The sequence below is a fragment of the Magnolia sinica genome, chromosome 19, assembly GCF_029962835.1.
Source record: "Magnolia sinica isolate HGM2019 chromosome 19, MsV1, whole genome shotgun sequence".
Taxonomy (NCBI): domain Eukaryota; kingdom Viridiplantae; phylum Streptophyta; class Magnoliopsida; order Magnoliales; family Magnoliaceae; genus Magnolia; species Magnolia sinica.
The window spans coordinates 52496915-52514564 of NC_080591.1; the positions used below are offsets into that span (position 1 = coordinate 52496915).

General features: G+C 39.2%; 1 protein-coding gene across 7 annotated transcripts in view; it reads left to right on the top strand.

The window, feature by feature from the left end:
* LOC131235594 (uncharacterized) overlaps nucleotides 1–11054 on the top strand; it is a 54100-nt gene extending 43046 nt beyond the window's left edge. For 4 of the 7 annotated variants that reach the window (XM_058232822.1, XM_058232821.1, XM_058232823.1 and 1 more), the window contains 3 exons: nucleotides 1843–2032; nucleotides 3299–3482; nucleotides 10314–11054. In XM_058232822.1, coding sequence (XP_058088805.1) covers nucleotides 1843–2032; nucleotides 3299–3482; nucleotides 10314–10619 — 680 coding nt within the window. In that variant the 3' untranslated portion in view covers nucleotides 10620–11054. Of the gene's footprint in view, nucleotides 1–1842; nucleotides 2033–3298; nucleotides 3483–3579; nucleotides 3706–6554; nucleotides 6717–10313 lie in introns of those variants that run through there. The other 3 variants (XR_009166225.1, XM_058232824.1, XM_058232826.1) reach the window with 3 other exon arrangements.
* The last annotated feature ends 6596 nt before the right edge of the window (nucleotides 11055–17650 follow it).

Consider the following 17650-nt stretch of genomic DNA (forward strand, 5'->3'; position numbering starts at 1 on the left):
CAATATCGCCAATGTATCACCAATGTTTTCGACTGTAAATTCTAGGTAATGCTTGTATTATAAGTGTATCGACGATATTTCAATAGTAAATTTTTATCTCAATTTTTTTTCATGGGCACATGGTTGTATGTGGTGTTCAATTTGTCATTGGTAATATTGATAATATCTCGATATTATTGATATGGTAACATGTGCGATATTGAGACTGCAATCTTTCGTTTCCCTTCCAATTGTTGATGATTCCTTGGTGAAATATCATGTGTTGTTGATATTTTGCAATATCGACGGATGTTTGGATGGTTAAATAGACTAGATGAGATGGTTGGACTGATTTCTTACAACAACACATGCTTTTAAGGCCCTATTAAATGGAAACTTGTTATGTACGCATTCTTTTTGCTTTTTTTTTTTTGGTTAAATTTAATTTAATTTCTAAATATGTAAATATGTCCATTTTAACATCTCTTGAAGTTTCGCTGAAAATTCCACTATTTTCCCCATGTTTCACCGCATTTCTGATTATCGGCGATATCAATATTGTTTCCGTATCCCTGGCCAACGAAACTTGTAACGATACCGATACTTCGAACACTGATCCCAACAACCTCAAACCCAGTCCCTAATCTACCTGCTAAACATTCTCTAAAATGTCCATTAGTTGTCCCTAAACTGTCCCCATGAAGTTTCTCAACCTACTCTAATATTAGTAGTTCATAACGCTAGAAAAGGTACTTGTTTGTTTTTTGATGGCGGATAATAATTAAGGTGATGTGATGAGGATGTGACAATGAATAATGGAAAGGATGTATGAGTTGGATGGTCGGACGACTGTAACGGAGGAGAGTAGTTAGAGGAATAACTCCGACTCCCGGGTTAATGGAGTACCGAAGGAGTACCCCTATATTGAGACGTGGTGATGGTGGGCGACAATCAAGGTGATGCGATAGGGATGTTACAATGAATAATGGAAAGGATTGATAAGTTGGACGCCAAAGGATTCATTTCCTTTTAATCAACTTTTTATAAATTTCAACTATATTCATTTATTTATTTATTTATTTTTGTTTTTTTAAATAAATATTTGTGTATGGTTGAGCCATACCCGACATAGATCCCATGCCCACACCAATGTGTCATATCCAACCTGGGTACTTTGAGGCATTTAAAGGATCCAGATATCATGGTCTACTTTTTGGATTTGCACCAAAGTTAATTCAATCTGTTAAAATGTTTTCCTGTCCTTGCAACCTATTGACTGTTTGAGGACATCTCTAATGATAGGGGTGTGCTCCAGTGGTACTGGTACCACCATAAAGCTTAAGGTGGTACTGAGCTGATGAGGGGCCCACATGATGTATGAATAACATCCAACCCGTCCATCAGATGCTTCATGTCAATTTATCCGCCCGGCCCACAAATCAGAATGACCTGTGTATCAGGTGGGCCATAGCACTGGAAACAGGTTGGTAGGAGGTGCCATCCTTGTTTTGCATCGGGGCTCACTTGAGTTGCAAAAATGCCTGATTTTTTGGCCTGACCCTTCACCCAGGCCAGATGAAAGGTTTGTATAGCCTGGATTTCATATACACAACACTATGACTTCCCAACAGTGGGCGTTGCCTCTCAAATTGTTCTGTGTTATGGCCCACGAGTTTTTGATCAGCCTGATTTTGGCCCCAGGAGTAAAATGAGGTTACACATCTGGTGGATGGGTTGAATGTCATGCACACATCATGTGGACCACACATCAGCCCAGTACCATTGTAGCTTATGGTTGTATTGGTAGTTCATCTTTAAAGTATTTATCTATTATCTTTAAAGTATCTTTAACAACTTGTGTAGGGAGATCAGGTTGCCAAGTACCTCATCTACTGCATTCGGAAGAGGTTAGTTCCGATTTGTTAATTCTAAGGAAAGAGTATGCTTGGCATATAGGAGGAACCCTGTCTCAAAATGAGTTGGAGGAGTGGCAGCTTTTGTACCATAGTGCGGTTAATGGCCAAAGCTTCAACACCTTTCTCGGCAGTATATCGTGAGTATCCATGTTTTCTGAAGTTTTCAACATACTGGGTAGGATTTTGTTGCTCCAATACCATGGGAATATTGATGGGTGAGCTGCATAAAAAATTACATGGAAATGGCCGGTGGGTGTGCAACTTGGGTGGGTTGAGAGTCTACCGAGCCCGACCAAACTTCAAGAGGCCCCAATCCGCAACCTGACCCAACTTGAATTCCAACCTGAGGTGCCCAATGTGAACCCAACCCAAATTTCTCTATTCTTGACCCAACCTCACCCAAATGCATATGATTATTTCCAAACCAACCTAACCCGGCCCGGACTTGCTCAACCCAAAGCCAACTCGATTCAAATTGGCTTCGATTTTTCCAACCTGAACAGATCTGAGGACCTTGACAACCTGACCCAAGCTGACACTAACTTGGGTTGGGTAAGTTGCAGCCGTAATGGACAACGCAAAACAAGGCATCCTCTGTAGAAAGGGGTTGTTATTTATTAGTACCATATGTGCTGGACTGCTAGTTTTAAACTGAAATGTTATCTACACATTTTAAAATAGAGTTCACTTGTATTGATGTGTTGAACATCTCTGGAATCTGGATGCATCCAAATGTGAATAGCGTCCTGATTCACCCTCATCTGTACAAGTGAGGGCCTTTGTATGGTGATCCAGACCGTTGATTTGGTGAGTGCCTCTATATTGGGGATGCTCCACAAATATTCCAGATTGGGAGGTCCTAAGCATTTCATCTCTGGCCTTTTTCTTTTCTCAGCTCTCTATTTGTAGACCTGTGATAGGTTTGAGCCCACAGCTCAATGTTAGAAACTGTTTTTCAACATTCGAGTCCAGCCCAGATTTCCAATCAAAAGAGAAAAAAATGTTGACCTGTTATTGAAGGTTTAGTGTCTCCCAATGTGGGATAAGTTTTCAGGGTCTCCATCTCATTGGCCTGAACACATTAGTCTTGTTGATCACAGAATCATTGGCAACACTTGTACAAATGGGGCTTCTGGACACTTTTTCATTTCCAACGAATCCATACAAGTCCTCATCACCCTGAGAAGAATGCTTTCTTGGTTCATTCGAAATTGAGAAAAAAAAACTGGAGATACTGGGTAGTGTTGCAGAAGAGAAATACCATTTGCAGGGCAAGAAATGACCGTTCGTCAAATATTTGATCCATTTGAAGGAATATTTCTATTGCTTTGGAATTTTTTGCACCTTACAACAACATTAAATGTACTTGTTTGCTTTATTTTCTTTGTTCAATTCATCTACAGTAAAGGAGACGGACCGACTGTGCTACTTATCAAAGATAAAGAGGGTTGCGTGTATGGTGGATATGCCTCTCAGCCTTGGGAGAGACATAGTGATTTCTATGGGGATATGAAGTCTTTTCTCTTTCAGCTATATCCACGTGCATCTATATTCCGGCCTACAGGGGCAAACACTAATTTGCAATGGGTAAGTTTCTCTTTGTTGGCGTCAAGTTCGAAATGGTGGTTTCTTGAGGAATTATATTTTCATTGACCTGAGTTCATACAAGTGGTCTGTGATCCAGATTGTTGATTTGGGAGGCACAATGTGTATGGGGGAGTTCCCAAAAATCTCCCAGATGGAACAATCCTAACCCTTCAATTGGCAGCCTGCAAATAGTTGGTTCGATGAAAATACAGGTCAACTTTGGGTGGGTATGATCTAGTCTTGGACCTTGGTTGAAGGGTCTTCTTCCTAGTATTATTACTCTATTATCCCCCCATGCGGGAGGGATATTTATCATGTTCTCTTCTTATCTTTTTTATTTTTTGAGAGGCAACAGAAGCTTTATCCAAAAGGCAGAAAGAGCCAACAAAAAACAAAACAGACTAAAAAAAATGGAAAAAGGAAAAAACTGTGTACACTATATACAACTTCCTAATCACAATTACAGATTTTCCTTACACTCTGAAGCAAGAGGACTCTCCCATTGAAAGACAGACTGTAGCCCAATCAATCATTGAGTGCTTTGCCTTAGCAAAGACTTCTACTATGGATCCCGATCTGTTGTTGAAGCATCAAGCATTTCTCTTTTGCATATCAACCATAGTCCCGCTAGCATTGCTAGTCTCCATACTGTCTTCTCCATTTTACCAACTCGCCCTTGCCATGCTTGGAAGAATTCGGAGATGGATTTTAGAATCACCGATGAAGTCCCAAATTCCCCTTGCAAAGGGAAAATGTAAAAATAGATGGTCAAACAACTCATTGTCCTTCCTGCATAGAGGGCATGCGCTGTCTATAATTAAACCTCACTTTTGGAGATTATCAATGGTAAGGACCTTCTTCCACCCCACTAACCAAGCAAAAGCTGCAACTTTCCTTGGAGCGCCACAAATCCATATGAAGTAGGAATATGTCGGATCTTTCACCGCTTGGGATTCCATCAACATGGTGTAAAATGATCTCTGTGAAAGAACCAGATTTATCCGATGCCCATGTCATTGTGCCCTGTTCTTCACTTAATGCTATGCTTGAGAGTCTGTTAACAAAGCAATTAGTTCAGCCGCCTCTTCCATCTTCAAGTGTCTTCTACAAGGCGGTGTCCACACACTAGGCAGACCTACCCGTGAAAAACACTTAGCAACTGAAATATCCAAAGGCAAAGAAATCGAAGCTAGTCTTGGGAATACTTCCTCGAGTGGACGAGTTCTCAACCAAGTAGCTTCCCAAAACCTCACACATTCCCCATTTACTACTAAGAAGTTCACATTGGCCTCAAAGCTTTCTTCTTCCTTCACGATCGCCTTCTAAAGTCCCGTGGCCTTGTACGATGAATCTTTTCGATGCCACCACCCCAATCTATCTGTCCCATACTTCTTGATGATAATCTCCTTCCATAAGGAGTCATTTTTGGTTCCAAACCTCCATAGCCATTTGCCTAACAATGCCTTAATCATGGGAACCAAATTTCTAGTTCTCACTTTGCCTCTTTCTTTCAGTTGGCAGACATCATCCCAATTCATCAAATGAAATTTCCTCCTTTCCTTTGCACCTTTCCAAAGAAAATCTCTTCTAAGTTTCGCTAGTTTCTTCAACACACCCGATGGGCATTTAAAGAGGGAGAAGAAATAGAGTGGAAGGTTTGCGAGAGCAACGTTAATCAATAACAACCTCCCTCCCAACAACAGGTGGTGTCGCCTCCAGGATGATAACTTCCTCTCAAACCTTTGAATTACTTGATCCCACAAGCAGTGTTCGAAATATCGGTATTGCGTTACGTATCGCATTCTTGGGATACGGATATGTATCGGTTATCGCATGAGATATATCTATTGTATTGTGTAATGTATCATTGTTGTTGGAAACATGGGGAAACATTGGGAAATTGGTTGAATTTTTCGATGAAACTTCGGTGATTGTTAAAAAAGACATCAATACACACTTATTAATCAAAACATTACAAAAAACAAGTACACATAATAGGTTTTCTTTGTATGGGGTCCTAATCTATGCATTGTCTAACTGAATTAATGCAAGCATATTCAATGTCTATTCATATAATTTATAAATGTAAGAAGATGTGTGGAAACACAAGCAATACATTTAAAAGCAAAAGAAGAATCACTAGATTAGGTTACAAACATTTTTAATGTGATGTTTGAACACAAAGGATGCAAACGATTTGCGAAAAATTGGAAAATTTTGATTTTTTTTTTCAAATTTTCACAACTCGGCCCATCTCCTCCAAAAATCTTGAAATCGAAACTCTTAATCCATGATTTTTCATGCAGAACATGAAAAATCATGAATTTGAAACAATTTGACACAGAAAATAATCGAAAATGCTCACTAGATTGAACATGTGGGATATATCGCACTACTTGTGCGTTTCGTATCGCATAGGTGGGATACAAGATATATCGTGGGATATATCAGCCACTATCGTCGATATTTAAAACAATGCCCACAAGTGTTTAGGGGGTTTCCCAATGCATAACGGAAGAGCTAGATAAGTGGGCGTCAATTTTGTCATATGCGATTGCACAATTGCATAGAACCATTCATATGGCATATGCGATGGTCGCATATGTCATCGCATATGGAACATATGGAATATCGCATAATGTGATCGCATACATTCCAACGGTCAGAAATCTGATCATTGGAACTTTATTTATTTATTTGTACTTATTTTCGGAAGTTTTGCTTATAAAAAGGCACTTCCCCCTCCATTTGCAACATCTACTCACTAAAACTCTCAATACACACTCTTGCTCTCATACATCATTCTAAAGCCCTTATTCTCTCTTAATCTTTTTCATAAGTTCTTTACTATTTATTTTCGCTTGAAGTTGAAGACAAGAATCAATGATTAAGATCAAGAAGCAAGTATAAGAATCACTTTATAGATTCACTCTATCTCTTTCTCTCTTCTATTCTCTTATTCTAATCTCCATTCTAATCTCTTATTTTAAATTTTAAATTTCTAATCTCCATTCTAACTTGTGTTGTTTGATCTATTCTTGATTTCTTTCACTTGAATAATCATTTATCAAGAGTCAAGACTCAACAACTCAAGAGTCAAGTCTCAACTCTCAAGTGGCAAGCACACATACTCAAGATTCAAGTCAACCAACAACAAAGTCTTCTATTTTGTTTCATTGTAATTTCTAAATTGTAAATTTGTAATTGTAAACTGGTAGTTTCTAGTTTCTAGTTTGTACTACTTTATAGTTTCTAGTTTCTAGATTTTGATTTATTTCTAATTTTCTAGTTTCTAATTTATTTCAAGTTACTAGTTTATTTCTATTTCTAGTTTATTTCAAGTTTCTAGTTTATTTCTAGTTTGTAGTTTCTAGGATTCAAGATTCAAGAGTGTGATCATTTACTTCAAGATTCTAGAATCTAGATCCAAGGGAATCGAGAGTTTAAGAGTTCAAGACTTTCAAGTTTCAAGTTCAAGGGAAGAAAGGTTTTTAACTTTCAAGACTTTCAACTTTCAAGTTTCAACTTCCAACTTCCAAGGACTCGAGAAGAGTCAAGAGATTCTCTCTCTCTCTCTCTCTCTCTCTCTCACACACACACACACACACACACACACACACGCACACGCGCACACACACACACACACAAATTTGTGACTCCACAACCATACTAGTGTCACTCTCTCCCTCCCCCTATCTCTCATTTAGTATTTTTACTATTTACTTTATTTAGTAGTATTTACTGAGTAGTTAGTAGTTAGTGCTTAGTACTTGCTTACTATACAAAATAATACTTAGTAGTACATACTACTCACTACTTAGTTTGTTTTGTACTTAGACTCTAATGCATGCTCATAGTCTCATACACACACTACGGTCAACTACTTTACCCTACTATGCTACTACAGTGTTGTCATGTCTTCTTCCCAATCTTTTTCTTTGAGGCCAAAGTCAAATGACCGGGGTTGTAAGTACGGGTACTATCGAAGTGCCGGTGATGAGTCCTATGTAGCGTGTGACCTATGCAGATATACTAATTCCAGTGGTATTGGCTGACATAAACAATACCTTGTGTATGCACCAGGAATAAATGCAAGAGCATGTACCAATGTTACTCCAGAAATTTGTAGGGAAATCATGGAGTATATAAACAATCATGCTAAAAAAAGACATGACACATCGGCTATATAAGAAGAATTTATGGAGAGAAGCTTAGGAAGACATAAATGTAGTAAATTTGGATGAATCTACACCACCTACATTCATAGCGTGATCTAGACCAGCCGCCAAAAGGGCCCGTGGGCATGGGCCTATGAATAGGTAGTGTAGACCACATCTCGAAGATGTGATTGACCAAAGGAGCAAAGAACCTGCTCAAACCACTCTAGAAAACCTGTATAAGAAGAGTGATAGAAAAACCACAATTCAGTACATTGCAAAGTGGTTGTATTAAGCTGGTATAGCTTTTAACGCCATGAAGATGAAGAGTTTTTAAGTAATGGATAAAGCTATAGGTCAATTTAGACTTGGCTTGAAACCCCATTTCTATCATGAAGTAAGGGAAAGTTACCTTAAAAGGAGGTGGAGTTTACTAGAAGCTTTATCTCTGAATAAAAAGAATGTTGGCAAATATATGGTTATTCGTTAATGGCCGATGGATGGACCGATAGATCCGATCGGACATTGATAAACTTCCTTGTAAATTGTCCAGCTGGGACAATATTTTTAAAGTCTATGGATGCATCGACCAATTCTCACACAGCCGATTATTTATTTAATTTGTTAGATAGTGTAGTTGAAGAGGTAGGAGACGAATATGTTGTCCAAGTTATCATGGATAACGCAACTAATTATGCAGCTGTCGGTCGCCAACTTATGGAGAAGAGACGTTGTTTATTTTGAACACCATGTTCGGCGCATTGTGTCGATTTAATTTTAGAAGATATAGGTAGGTTAGTGTCATCCGCGGACTAGAGGTGCGAGACTTGAAATCACTCCTGTCCACTCTGAACCCACTTATAATATCTAAGGATAGACTCTTCTTCATCGTTCCACTCAAGGCCTCCCCAACAATAACAAATAGAAGCAGCAATAGGGGGTCATCCTGTCTTAACCCCCTTGTTGAGTTGAAGAAACCTTTTGGGGATTCATTTACTAGAATCGAAAATTTGGCCGAAGATACACACGTGGATATCCATCTTCACCATTTCTTACTGAACCCAAGTCTTTGGAGCATATAGTCCAAGAATTCTCATTTGACATGATCTTATGCCTTTTCCAAATCTAGTTTGCATGCAATGCCTCTGCATCGGCCTTCCTTAAGTATCGAATCCTAGCATTCATTGGCTATCATAGCACTATCCAGGATTTGTCTCCCTTCCACGAATGTCCTCTTCTTATCGTCAGCACCTTGTAACAGCTGATGTTACTTTTCATGGATATCTTCTCGAACTGATTTCAAAGGATCCAGTTAGAACTTGCTTCATGCACATTCTGACAAACTGATTGTTTCTCATCTCCTCCTTCAGGAGCTTCTTTGATTTTTTAGATTTGTTGAACTTCTAAACAACTCGGCCGACTTGATACAACTCGGCATGACTCGGTTTGAGTAACACCCAGTCAGGGGTCTTTTAGTAATAAAAAAAATTAATAATCTACACTCAAAAATTGAACCTGCATCAGTTCTTTGAAGGTGCAACAATGTTACCACTTACCAGTGTCCTACAAGCAGTAGTTGTGCCTTTTTTTGGGGATAAATTTATATATGTACCAAGTTTAAATATTTGCATTGCTTGTACTCTTCAATTATTTATTATAATATCGAGTCGAGTCAATTTAAGACTCATTTGAGTCTTCGAGCAACCCAACCCGACTCAACTGGACATCAGCTCATCAAGTTGAGTCGTGTTTTCGGGTTTTTGCTACGGTTTCACTGGCCTAAGGGGCTTTATCAAGCTATCGTCTCCAGTAAATTAATGAAATGTGTAGACTACTTTGAGGAATGGTTGTCAAAGTCCTCATGATTTGCTAGCACCACAGGTCCCCAACGCAAGTGAGACTCATAATGTTGCTCCTCTGGTGGAGGTCCTAGTGAGGATGGGATCTCATCTCCAATTGATTTTGATTGAAGATTGACTCTGTTGTTATTTTGCCTGCATGTCAGATCCAAGGGAAAACCTTTTCCTTTTCCCTAGGATTCCATCCATCAACATGGCGTAAATGAATCTATGAGTAAATACACTAATTTCCGACATGCACACATCTAAATACATACATTTGTATGCTACACATGCACAGACCAATGTTGCATGGGTTCTTCAACTGAACTTGCTTATCTGCATCAGGTAATATTGCTTATTGGAATTTAAGTCAGTTATTGGTAGTCCCATGACGGTCATTAGTGATTGAGTAACTCACAATTGGGATTTATTTTGGCAAGCTGCCCAAGTTTTGGCGGTTTCTTTGTCAGGAGTCTTTTGAGATCTAATGTGTTGTATTGTGTTTCTTTTAGGGTCCATTTGGGTATGGGATCTCCATAATCAGGATTTAAAACTCAATTTTGGTGGGCCCCATGCCCTCCACATAGGATTTGCTGCCCTAAAGTGGCACTTTCCTCTGCATAAATGCAATTAGGGAATTTTGTTTTCCAAAACTCATTGAGTTTATGCAGAGGAAAGCACCTATTTAGTGCTGTAGATTCTACTTGGAGGGCATGAGGTCTGCTAAAATCGGGATTAGACTTAATCCCGATGATATGGGATCCCCTACCCAAAACAACCCTTGATAACTGAACAGGAATAACTTTTCTAGATCTGATGCATTATATTGGCAGTGTGCTGTGAATTTCAGTTCGGAGAGCATTCCCAATGGCATTGGTTTTGGAGGACGAGCAAACCACTTTGGTTTTTTCCTGTCTGCAAGCTTCGATCAGGGCCACACATTCATCTGCAGCACTTTTGATAGTCCTTGTCTCTCCAATGCGAACAAAATATATCCAGAAGTAATAGAATGTTGGGGAGTTAAAGCGAAAGAAGGGAAACTTGAAAGGCCTGACCTTGTCAAAGGTACAGTTCTAGACAGGTTCAAAGAGGACCGCCACATGCTTAATATGGTGGGGCTTGCAAACTCTAGTGAGTGAGTGTGGTGAGTTCCTAGTCTCTGGATGGTGATATTATCAATGCACCAACTCTTGTTATTTTGTTTGAAGCAGATTTGTATTTTTGGTAGGAAAAAAAGACGGCTTGTTGGTCCCCACCATGGGTAGGACAGAGGACAAAAGCCACTGGCAATGCTTGTTCACAAGTGCGTGGTTTATTAGGATACCCTTAATGGGGTTCTTGGCCATGGCCTATCCATGGTGGGCCCCACCTCTTGTCTGCTTCTGACCATTGTTTGAAAATCTGAAGACTCAATTTGATGTTCATCTGGGTTGGGTCAACTTGAAGACTCAACCCAAACTTGATATTTAATAATTAAAAATCATTATATTTGTAATTATAAAGAATCTTTAAAAGTGTAATGTAAGTATTACTATTATAAAATGAAAGATCTAATGAAAGTACTGTGGAGCCTATTGGTGGTGGGTGTCACTACCTTTGACAGAGGTTGTGCGTTCACTTGTTCCCCATGCATTTTCATTTCTATACCAATTTCACAACTGAGTGACTCAGCTGTGAGTTGCCATGAATTGTGTTGAGTTGACAGAGTATGCGAGCTGGCTTGACGAGTCTTCCCGAGTTGGGGCTGAGTCAGTCCCAAGATCAAGTTTTCTAAAGACTTGGCTCAAAATCTCACTGATTTGAGTTGATTCGGCTGAGTTTTGAGTTGAGTCAGCAAGTTTTAGAACTATGCTTCTGACTACTGTACAGATGCCCCAAGATCCACTAGAGCATACCTACAGTCTTTGTTTCATCAATGGTTCATTCAAAGAAACTGGGTTTCAAGACGTTCAGGCCATGACTAAACTATAAAGCTCTCTGTTGCTTGGAAGCAGTTGTCGCTATGCGCACACTGCCTGCTGCTGACTGCAAGAGGTAACTCCAGTGCTTGTAGCTACTGAAAACTCGATTTGTTTGACTGGTTTAACTACAGTGAGTAGTTGTGAACTTGTAATTTGTTCATCATCAGAACCTTCTTCAAGAAATCGGCAGATCGTTTGTGTGAACTGCCCATGTGTGTTAGCTATGCTTTACCTTTGAAGCTGGAACTTCCAAAAATATAAAAAGCTTGTTGCCTGGGCCAGGCTACGACGTGCTGTTGCCGCAATCTAGCAGTGGCTACCAGCTCATCTTCATTAGCATGCATGCATGCTATCAAGCATGGTTTGAAAACCCAAAAACTCAACTCGACTTGATGTTCAACCTGGTTGGATATACTTGAAGATGACCCAACTCGATTTTATTCGATATTTAATGATTATACATTGAAAATATTAGAAGTAGATATTTAAGACAAAATTAGTATAACAAATAAAAAATGGTAAGCTTGGCAGCAACACGAGCTTGCTGGTTGGCACTTCTCAACTTCTAGCAAAGGTCATCACTTTGCTTCCCTCTTCCCAGGTTTTCATTTTACTAAAAGTAACACAATGACTCACCAAGTGACTCAGTTTGAGTTGACTTAATGAGTCATCCCAGGTCGGAATCTAGCCACATCCAGGACCCAGTTTCCTGATGACTTAGCTCAAGATCTCACCGAGTCAAGTTGGCTCGGTTGAGTTGATGAATTTTAGAACCATGCTATCAGGACCTTCCTAGTTGTGAGCGCCAGTGGATGGAACACAACCTGAACATAGACACTAATCAGATGATTTTAACCATGTCATTTCACCCATTGAATTTGCACTGTTACCATATTCTCTGCAATTTCCCATTTGTTGGCCTGTAACGGTAAAGGTTAAGATTGTTTGATCAATGTGATTTTTGGGCTATGCTCCAACCAAAATTGGGCTCATTATTTGGATGGTTGGGTTGGTGTGCATGTGATTTTAGCTGTTTCATGTCACCCATTGAATTTTTCTCTTTATTAATTGTACAGTTGTTGACCGCACATTGTAGTGGTCAGGATTGTCTGATCAGTCTGATTTATGGGCCATGCTTCCCCCAACGGGTCTCTCATGTCCGTGCACTCCTTATAATTGTTTTGGTCATATTTGTTTGTGTTCTAGTGTGCCACTTGTAGGATTTAAAAAAAAAAAAAAGTGTGATAAGGACCTTCATGAAACAGGTTTTCTCGTAGCATTATCTTACAATCGATACCGACAGTTGATTTTTCCCCATTTCAGGACAGGAGTTTTCAAATTGAGCATTTTGTACGCTACAACCTTTTCTTCTACTTCTGAATTTTGGTTCCAGTTTTGCTCTTGAAAGTATCACACATTCCAAAGAGCAAAAATGCTTGTAAAAAAAGAAAAAAGAAAAGAAAAAAAGAAAAAAAAGAAAAAAGAACCGATCATGCAACCCGCTTTTCTCACCAGTGTTTATTTGGACATTCAGCCTCTGCAAAATGGTGGGACCCACAGTTACGATCACCCCTCTTTAGATCAGGCTGATCCACTCATTAGGTAGGAGGGTGCCATGTCCATGCATTGAATCAGACCTTCAGCCATTTGCTGGCTCTAACATTGTGGTCTGCCTGATATGTATGCCAGCTAGTCTTCATGATAGGGCCCACTGTTTGCATGGTGTGGATGTCCCGAATAAGTGAGACTTGTGGGAAGGATGGGGCTACCTGTCAGCTATTTGTAGGTGATCAGTTTCTCTTCAACACTAGTGAATTTATAATGAGTTACAGTTCATATTACTAATTCTTATATTCTAATTTGATATGTTATTAAAAAACTATTAATTTTAGAGATGACTGGTCGCATTCAACTAGTTGTGTGCAACATAGTTCTAAAACTCACTGACTCAACTTGAAACTCTGCTGAGTCAACTTGCCTTAGTGAGATTTCTATTCAAGTTGCTGGGAAACTCGGAACTGGAAGTGACTTGGCCTCAACTTGGGGAAACTCTTTGAGTCGACTCGAAACAACTCGCTGTTACTTGAACCAAACCACTTGAGTTTTCAAAGACATTATTTATTGAGAAGATGCAAGGTAGGAGGGAGCTTCAAACCCCTAAATCACCCAAAGGAAGCAGCGTCCTTAAACCAGCAAGGAGCACTCTGTATTTTTTCGTGTTACGCTTCATCTTACATGTACAAAATAGTTGGCATTCCTAATATTATTAATTTTAAAATAATTAAATATCAAGTTGAGTCCTCGAGTCAACCTGACCCAGATGAACATTGAGTCGAGTTTTCCAACTGGTACACAAGAAAATGCTTGACATTTTGGGTTTGAAAATTTGCCATTGAAATTGTCATGTTTCAGGCAAAAAAATGCTTTTAAAATAGGGTTGTTGGCATGGTATTAAACTGCAACTGCTGTTAGATAATGGTAACGGTGGTGCCCATTATATGGGGCTGTAACATCCGATTTGGAAAAATAAAAAATAAAAATGGCTGCCATTACGGTCACTAAGGGCGTGTTTGGATTCATGTGTAGTATTGTACTGCAATGTAAAACTGTCCCGTTACGGTATTCGCGACTAGCAAGATAGCGTTTGAATTGTGATTACTACTCACATTGTTTGGGTTAGAGTACACTTGTATACGCAAACATTTTGGATTTCCACAGTCAATGTTTGGGAGTGGAGTCTTGGTCGTATTGCACTGGCTGTAGTCATGAAGTACGACAATCACGTGTGGTGTATTTAATGTCCACCCGCCTTGAGTTGGAAGTTTATGAAAGAGATCCCCAATGCAATCAATGGACTAATTAATGACCACACGCTACGTGGGCCCGACCATGATGTTCTTGTTACATCCATACCGTTCAACTATTTTTATAGATCATCTACACCATCAGTTCGAAAACGACGTATATACAAACGGTACGATTGACCACATTACAAGAAGTGGTGTTGATCGAGGGTCGACCATTAAAGAACGATTGGGGGCCACAACGGTTATGGATTATCATTAATCAATGACTTTTTCTCTTCATGGGGGTCTGTATAACATAATCAACAGTTTGGATGTGAAATATGGACCCGCTTGATTGGGCCATAGGTGGATTTTAACGGTGAATATCCAATCACTATTGTCGATAGTTGGTGTGGTCCGACCAAGAGACTTATATCCCTCACAATATCGATATCCAACCTTAAAAAATCATGTTGAAATGGATGAATGAAATGGATAAGAAATATATGTCATGGTGGGGCCCACAGACAATGGCGGCATATAGAAATTCCGCAAGTACTGTAATTAGATAAATATAGGAATGTACCATTATCCTATAAAACAAACATATAAATATTAGAATTTATAAACAATACTACATCTACCAATATTCATGTCAAAATGAGATACAATTAAAATAACTATAGCTTCCTTAAATTAAGAAAAGTACTTAAACTTCAAAATATTTCCAACCAAATGCGACAAATTATATGTTTGATTACTTTGGAATACCACAACATAAACCAGCAATAGGGGAGAGATATCTCCATGCAAGATTCCTGGTTCCATCTACAGGTGTGCCATCTCAACTCACAGTTTATGATACGAGACAAGAAACAATCCAGCTGACTACTAGATATATAAGCAAGACCCCAATCACAACTTTCAAGAGGGCATTCATCATGCCAGAAGAATTATATCTTCTTTGTAACGCCCCGGATTTCAAGGGTCAAGCAAAGCTTTACTCTCGAAATCCAACACATCACTTATGCAACATGGATAATGATGTTCAGATTTCGTCTATATTAATGAGTTAAACATGAGTGGGATTATACTAAAACAACATATCGTACTCTAAATATAATTAAATTTAAATTAAGCAAGCGGAAGACTGAAACATATATATTTGAACATGTAAGTGTTTCACAACCTTCGGAGTATGATTATGTAACCGAGTTGAATATATACATGTATTGTTTTAAAATAGTCAAAATATCAAAAAATAAAGTGTCCAACTAATCCATATGTTCCTGTAATCCCGTCGAATCAGCACGAGGTCTACATAGACCCGCCTGAGAGCTGAACGTAGGAGAATTCTTCCTCCTCATCTATGAAGTCCAACTCCTCTGCATAGACTTCCCCATCACTTGCATCTACAACAGAGTCTGGTTGGTGTTTTAAAACACCGTCCCAGGGTGGCAGCGAGTGATCAACTTAGTGGTACTATAAGGCAAAGGTTAACATGTTATCAAGTCAATCAAAAAGTAATGATAAAGCAATATAACAATCACTTCCTATCTACTCTTGTTAATGCAGGAATGGCGTGCGGGTAATGATGTATGCCCTCGCACAAAGCTCCCTCATAAGCGACTCTGACAACCAAGTTCGCATATGACAACACTTCTTAAAGTGCACCTTCCTTGCCAAAAGCACATCCTAACTAATGCAATGCGATGCATGGCTGTGTTAGCCGAGTACTTAATTAATCTTATTCATACAGCAGGTTCGGAAAGCTAAGGTACCTCCCTTTATATTATTAACCCAAACCGAAGGATCCATCTAGGGTCGTCAATCCTAGTTAATCACATACTCTAGGCAAGTTGTAGGGCATCACCCCTAATGAAAAGTAGTCGATAGGAAACGTCAAAGTTTATACTCGCGGTCATTACGGGAAGGCTCGTCACCTCGACGTAGGCTAACAGCTCGAACATGGTGTCCCATACCACCATGCCCGACTCGTGAGTTTGGGTTACTCTCTGGTCACTACGGGGAGACTCGTCACCCTAGCGTAGGCCGACGGCTCGACCACAGTGTCCCATACCACCATGCCCAGCTCATGAGTCTTAGGGGATCGTGGTACCACTGTTGAAATGGGCGTTTACATTGGTAAGTGGTACCTTAGATTCAAGAAGTGATGTCCATACATGGTAAACATACAATAGGCCAATCGGTTTGTTTGATAAGTTCGATTGGTACGAGCACACGTTAACTTAATCGACATGGAGCGCATAAGCACCCCTTATGGCCTAACCACTGTCGAGAATCGTCGTGCGACACGGATTCATCGAGTTACCCAATGTGGTGAGACTAATTTAGTCACCTGTACATGGATTGTTACCGATTGCCTGAGCTACGTTGTAGCCCCAATCTTACTCAGATGCAATATGTAAACACATGTGATAATCATACCAGCATTTAACAAACAATCCAAATAAATTCCTCATTTGAGCATTTCATCAAACTCATTAACCATGTCACCAAACACTTGAGTTTTATCCATAAATTGCGTAGCGGCAAATATGATTACATGAAAGAAACTATACATATGATTAAGGTAATTGAGAATCCTATCTTAATACTCTTAATAAATACAAATCATCAACATTTTTCTCATTCAGACAATTTATCAAACACTTAAGCTACGCTTCACCAAATATATAGACTAGGTTAGTTACAACATATATTTTAGCAAATCCTTATACAGAAAGGTCAATATGCATATAATAACGATGAATCCTAGATTAATAGACATGGCAAACACAAAATCATATTTTCATGTTCATTCAAACATTTCAACAAACACATGAGATGCATATTTTGTTCAACATAGTTCACACATATATATTGTATCAAAAGCGGCATATCTAAGATAATATGATAGCAATAAAGTCAGACATAAATCATTAGCTGACATTGAAAGCATTGAAAATGATAACCTTAACGTTTATAGTCCGCATCTTTCGTCAGAATACTCGATTTGGACGTGCTTCAAATTCTACGCTCTCGAAAACGGAACGACGAGTACTTAAATCATGAAATAGGTTAGCTAGTTTGTCGATTACTCAATCTAGATCTTTACAACGATACTAGAGTTAGGTTTTTTTACCCAAATCATAGCCGAAAATGATTGTGTAGCGAAGTGGGGAGGTGAATCAGTACGTGGAGTAGTGGGAGAGAACCACTGCAGCAATCTCCAAAGATTTCTCTTCTCTCCTTCCTCCTTTCTCTTCTTTTCTCTCTTCTCTCTCCTAGGGTTTGGAGAAATTTGTATGGGAGAGAGATGGGGTGGTTTGAGGGCTATATATAGGCCCAGAAGTGATGCAAATGGCCACAGGGCCCTGGTATACTTAGGTTATATCCAACGGGCGACTGTTTTTTACAAAT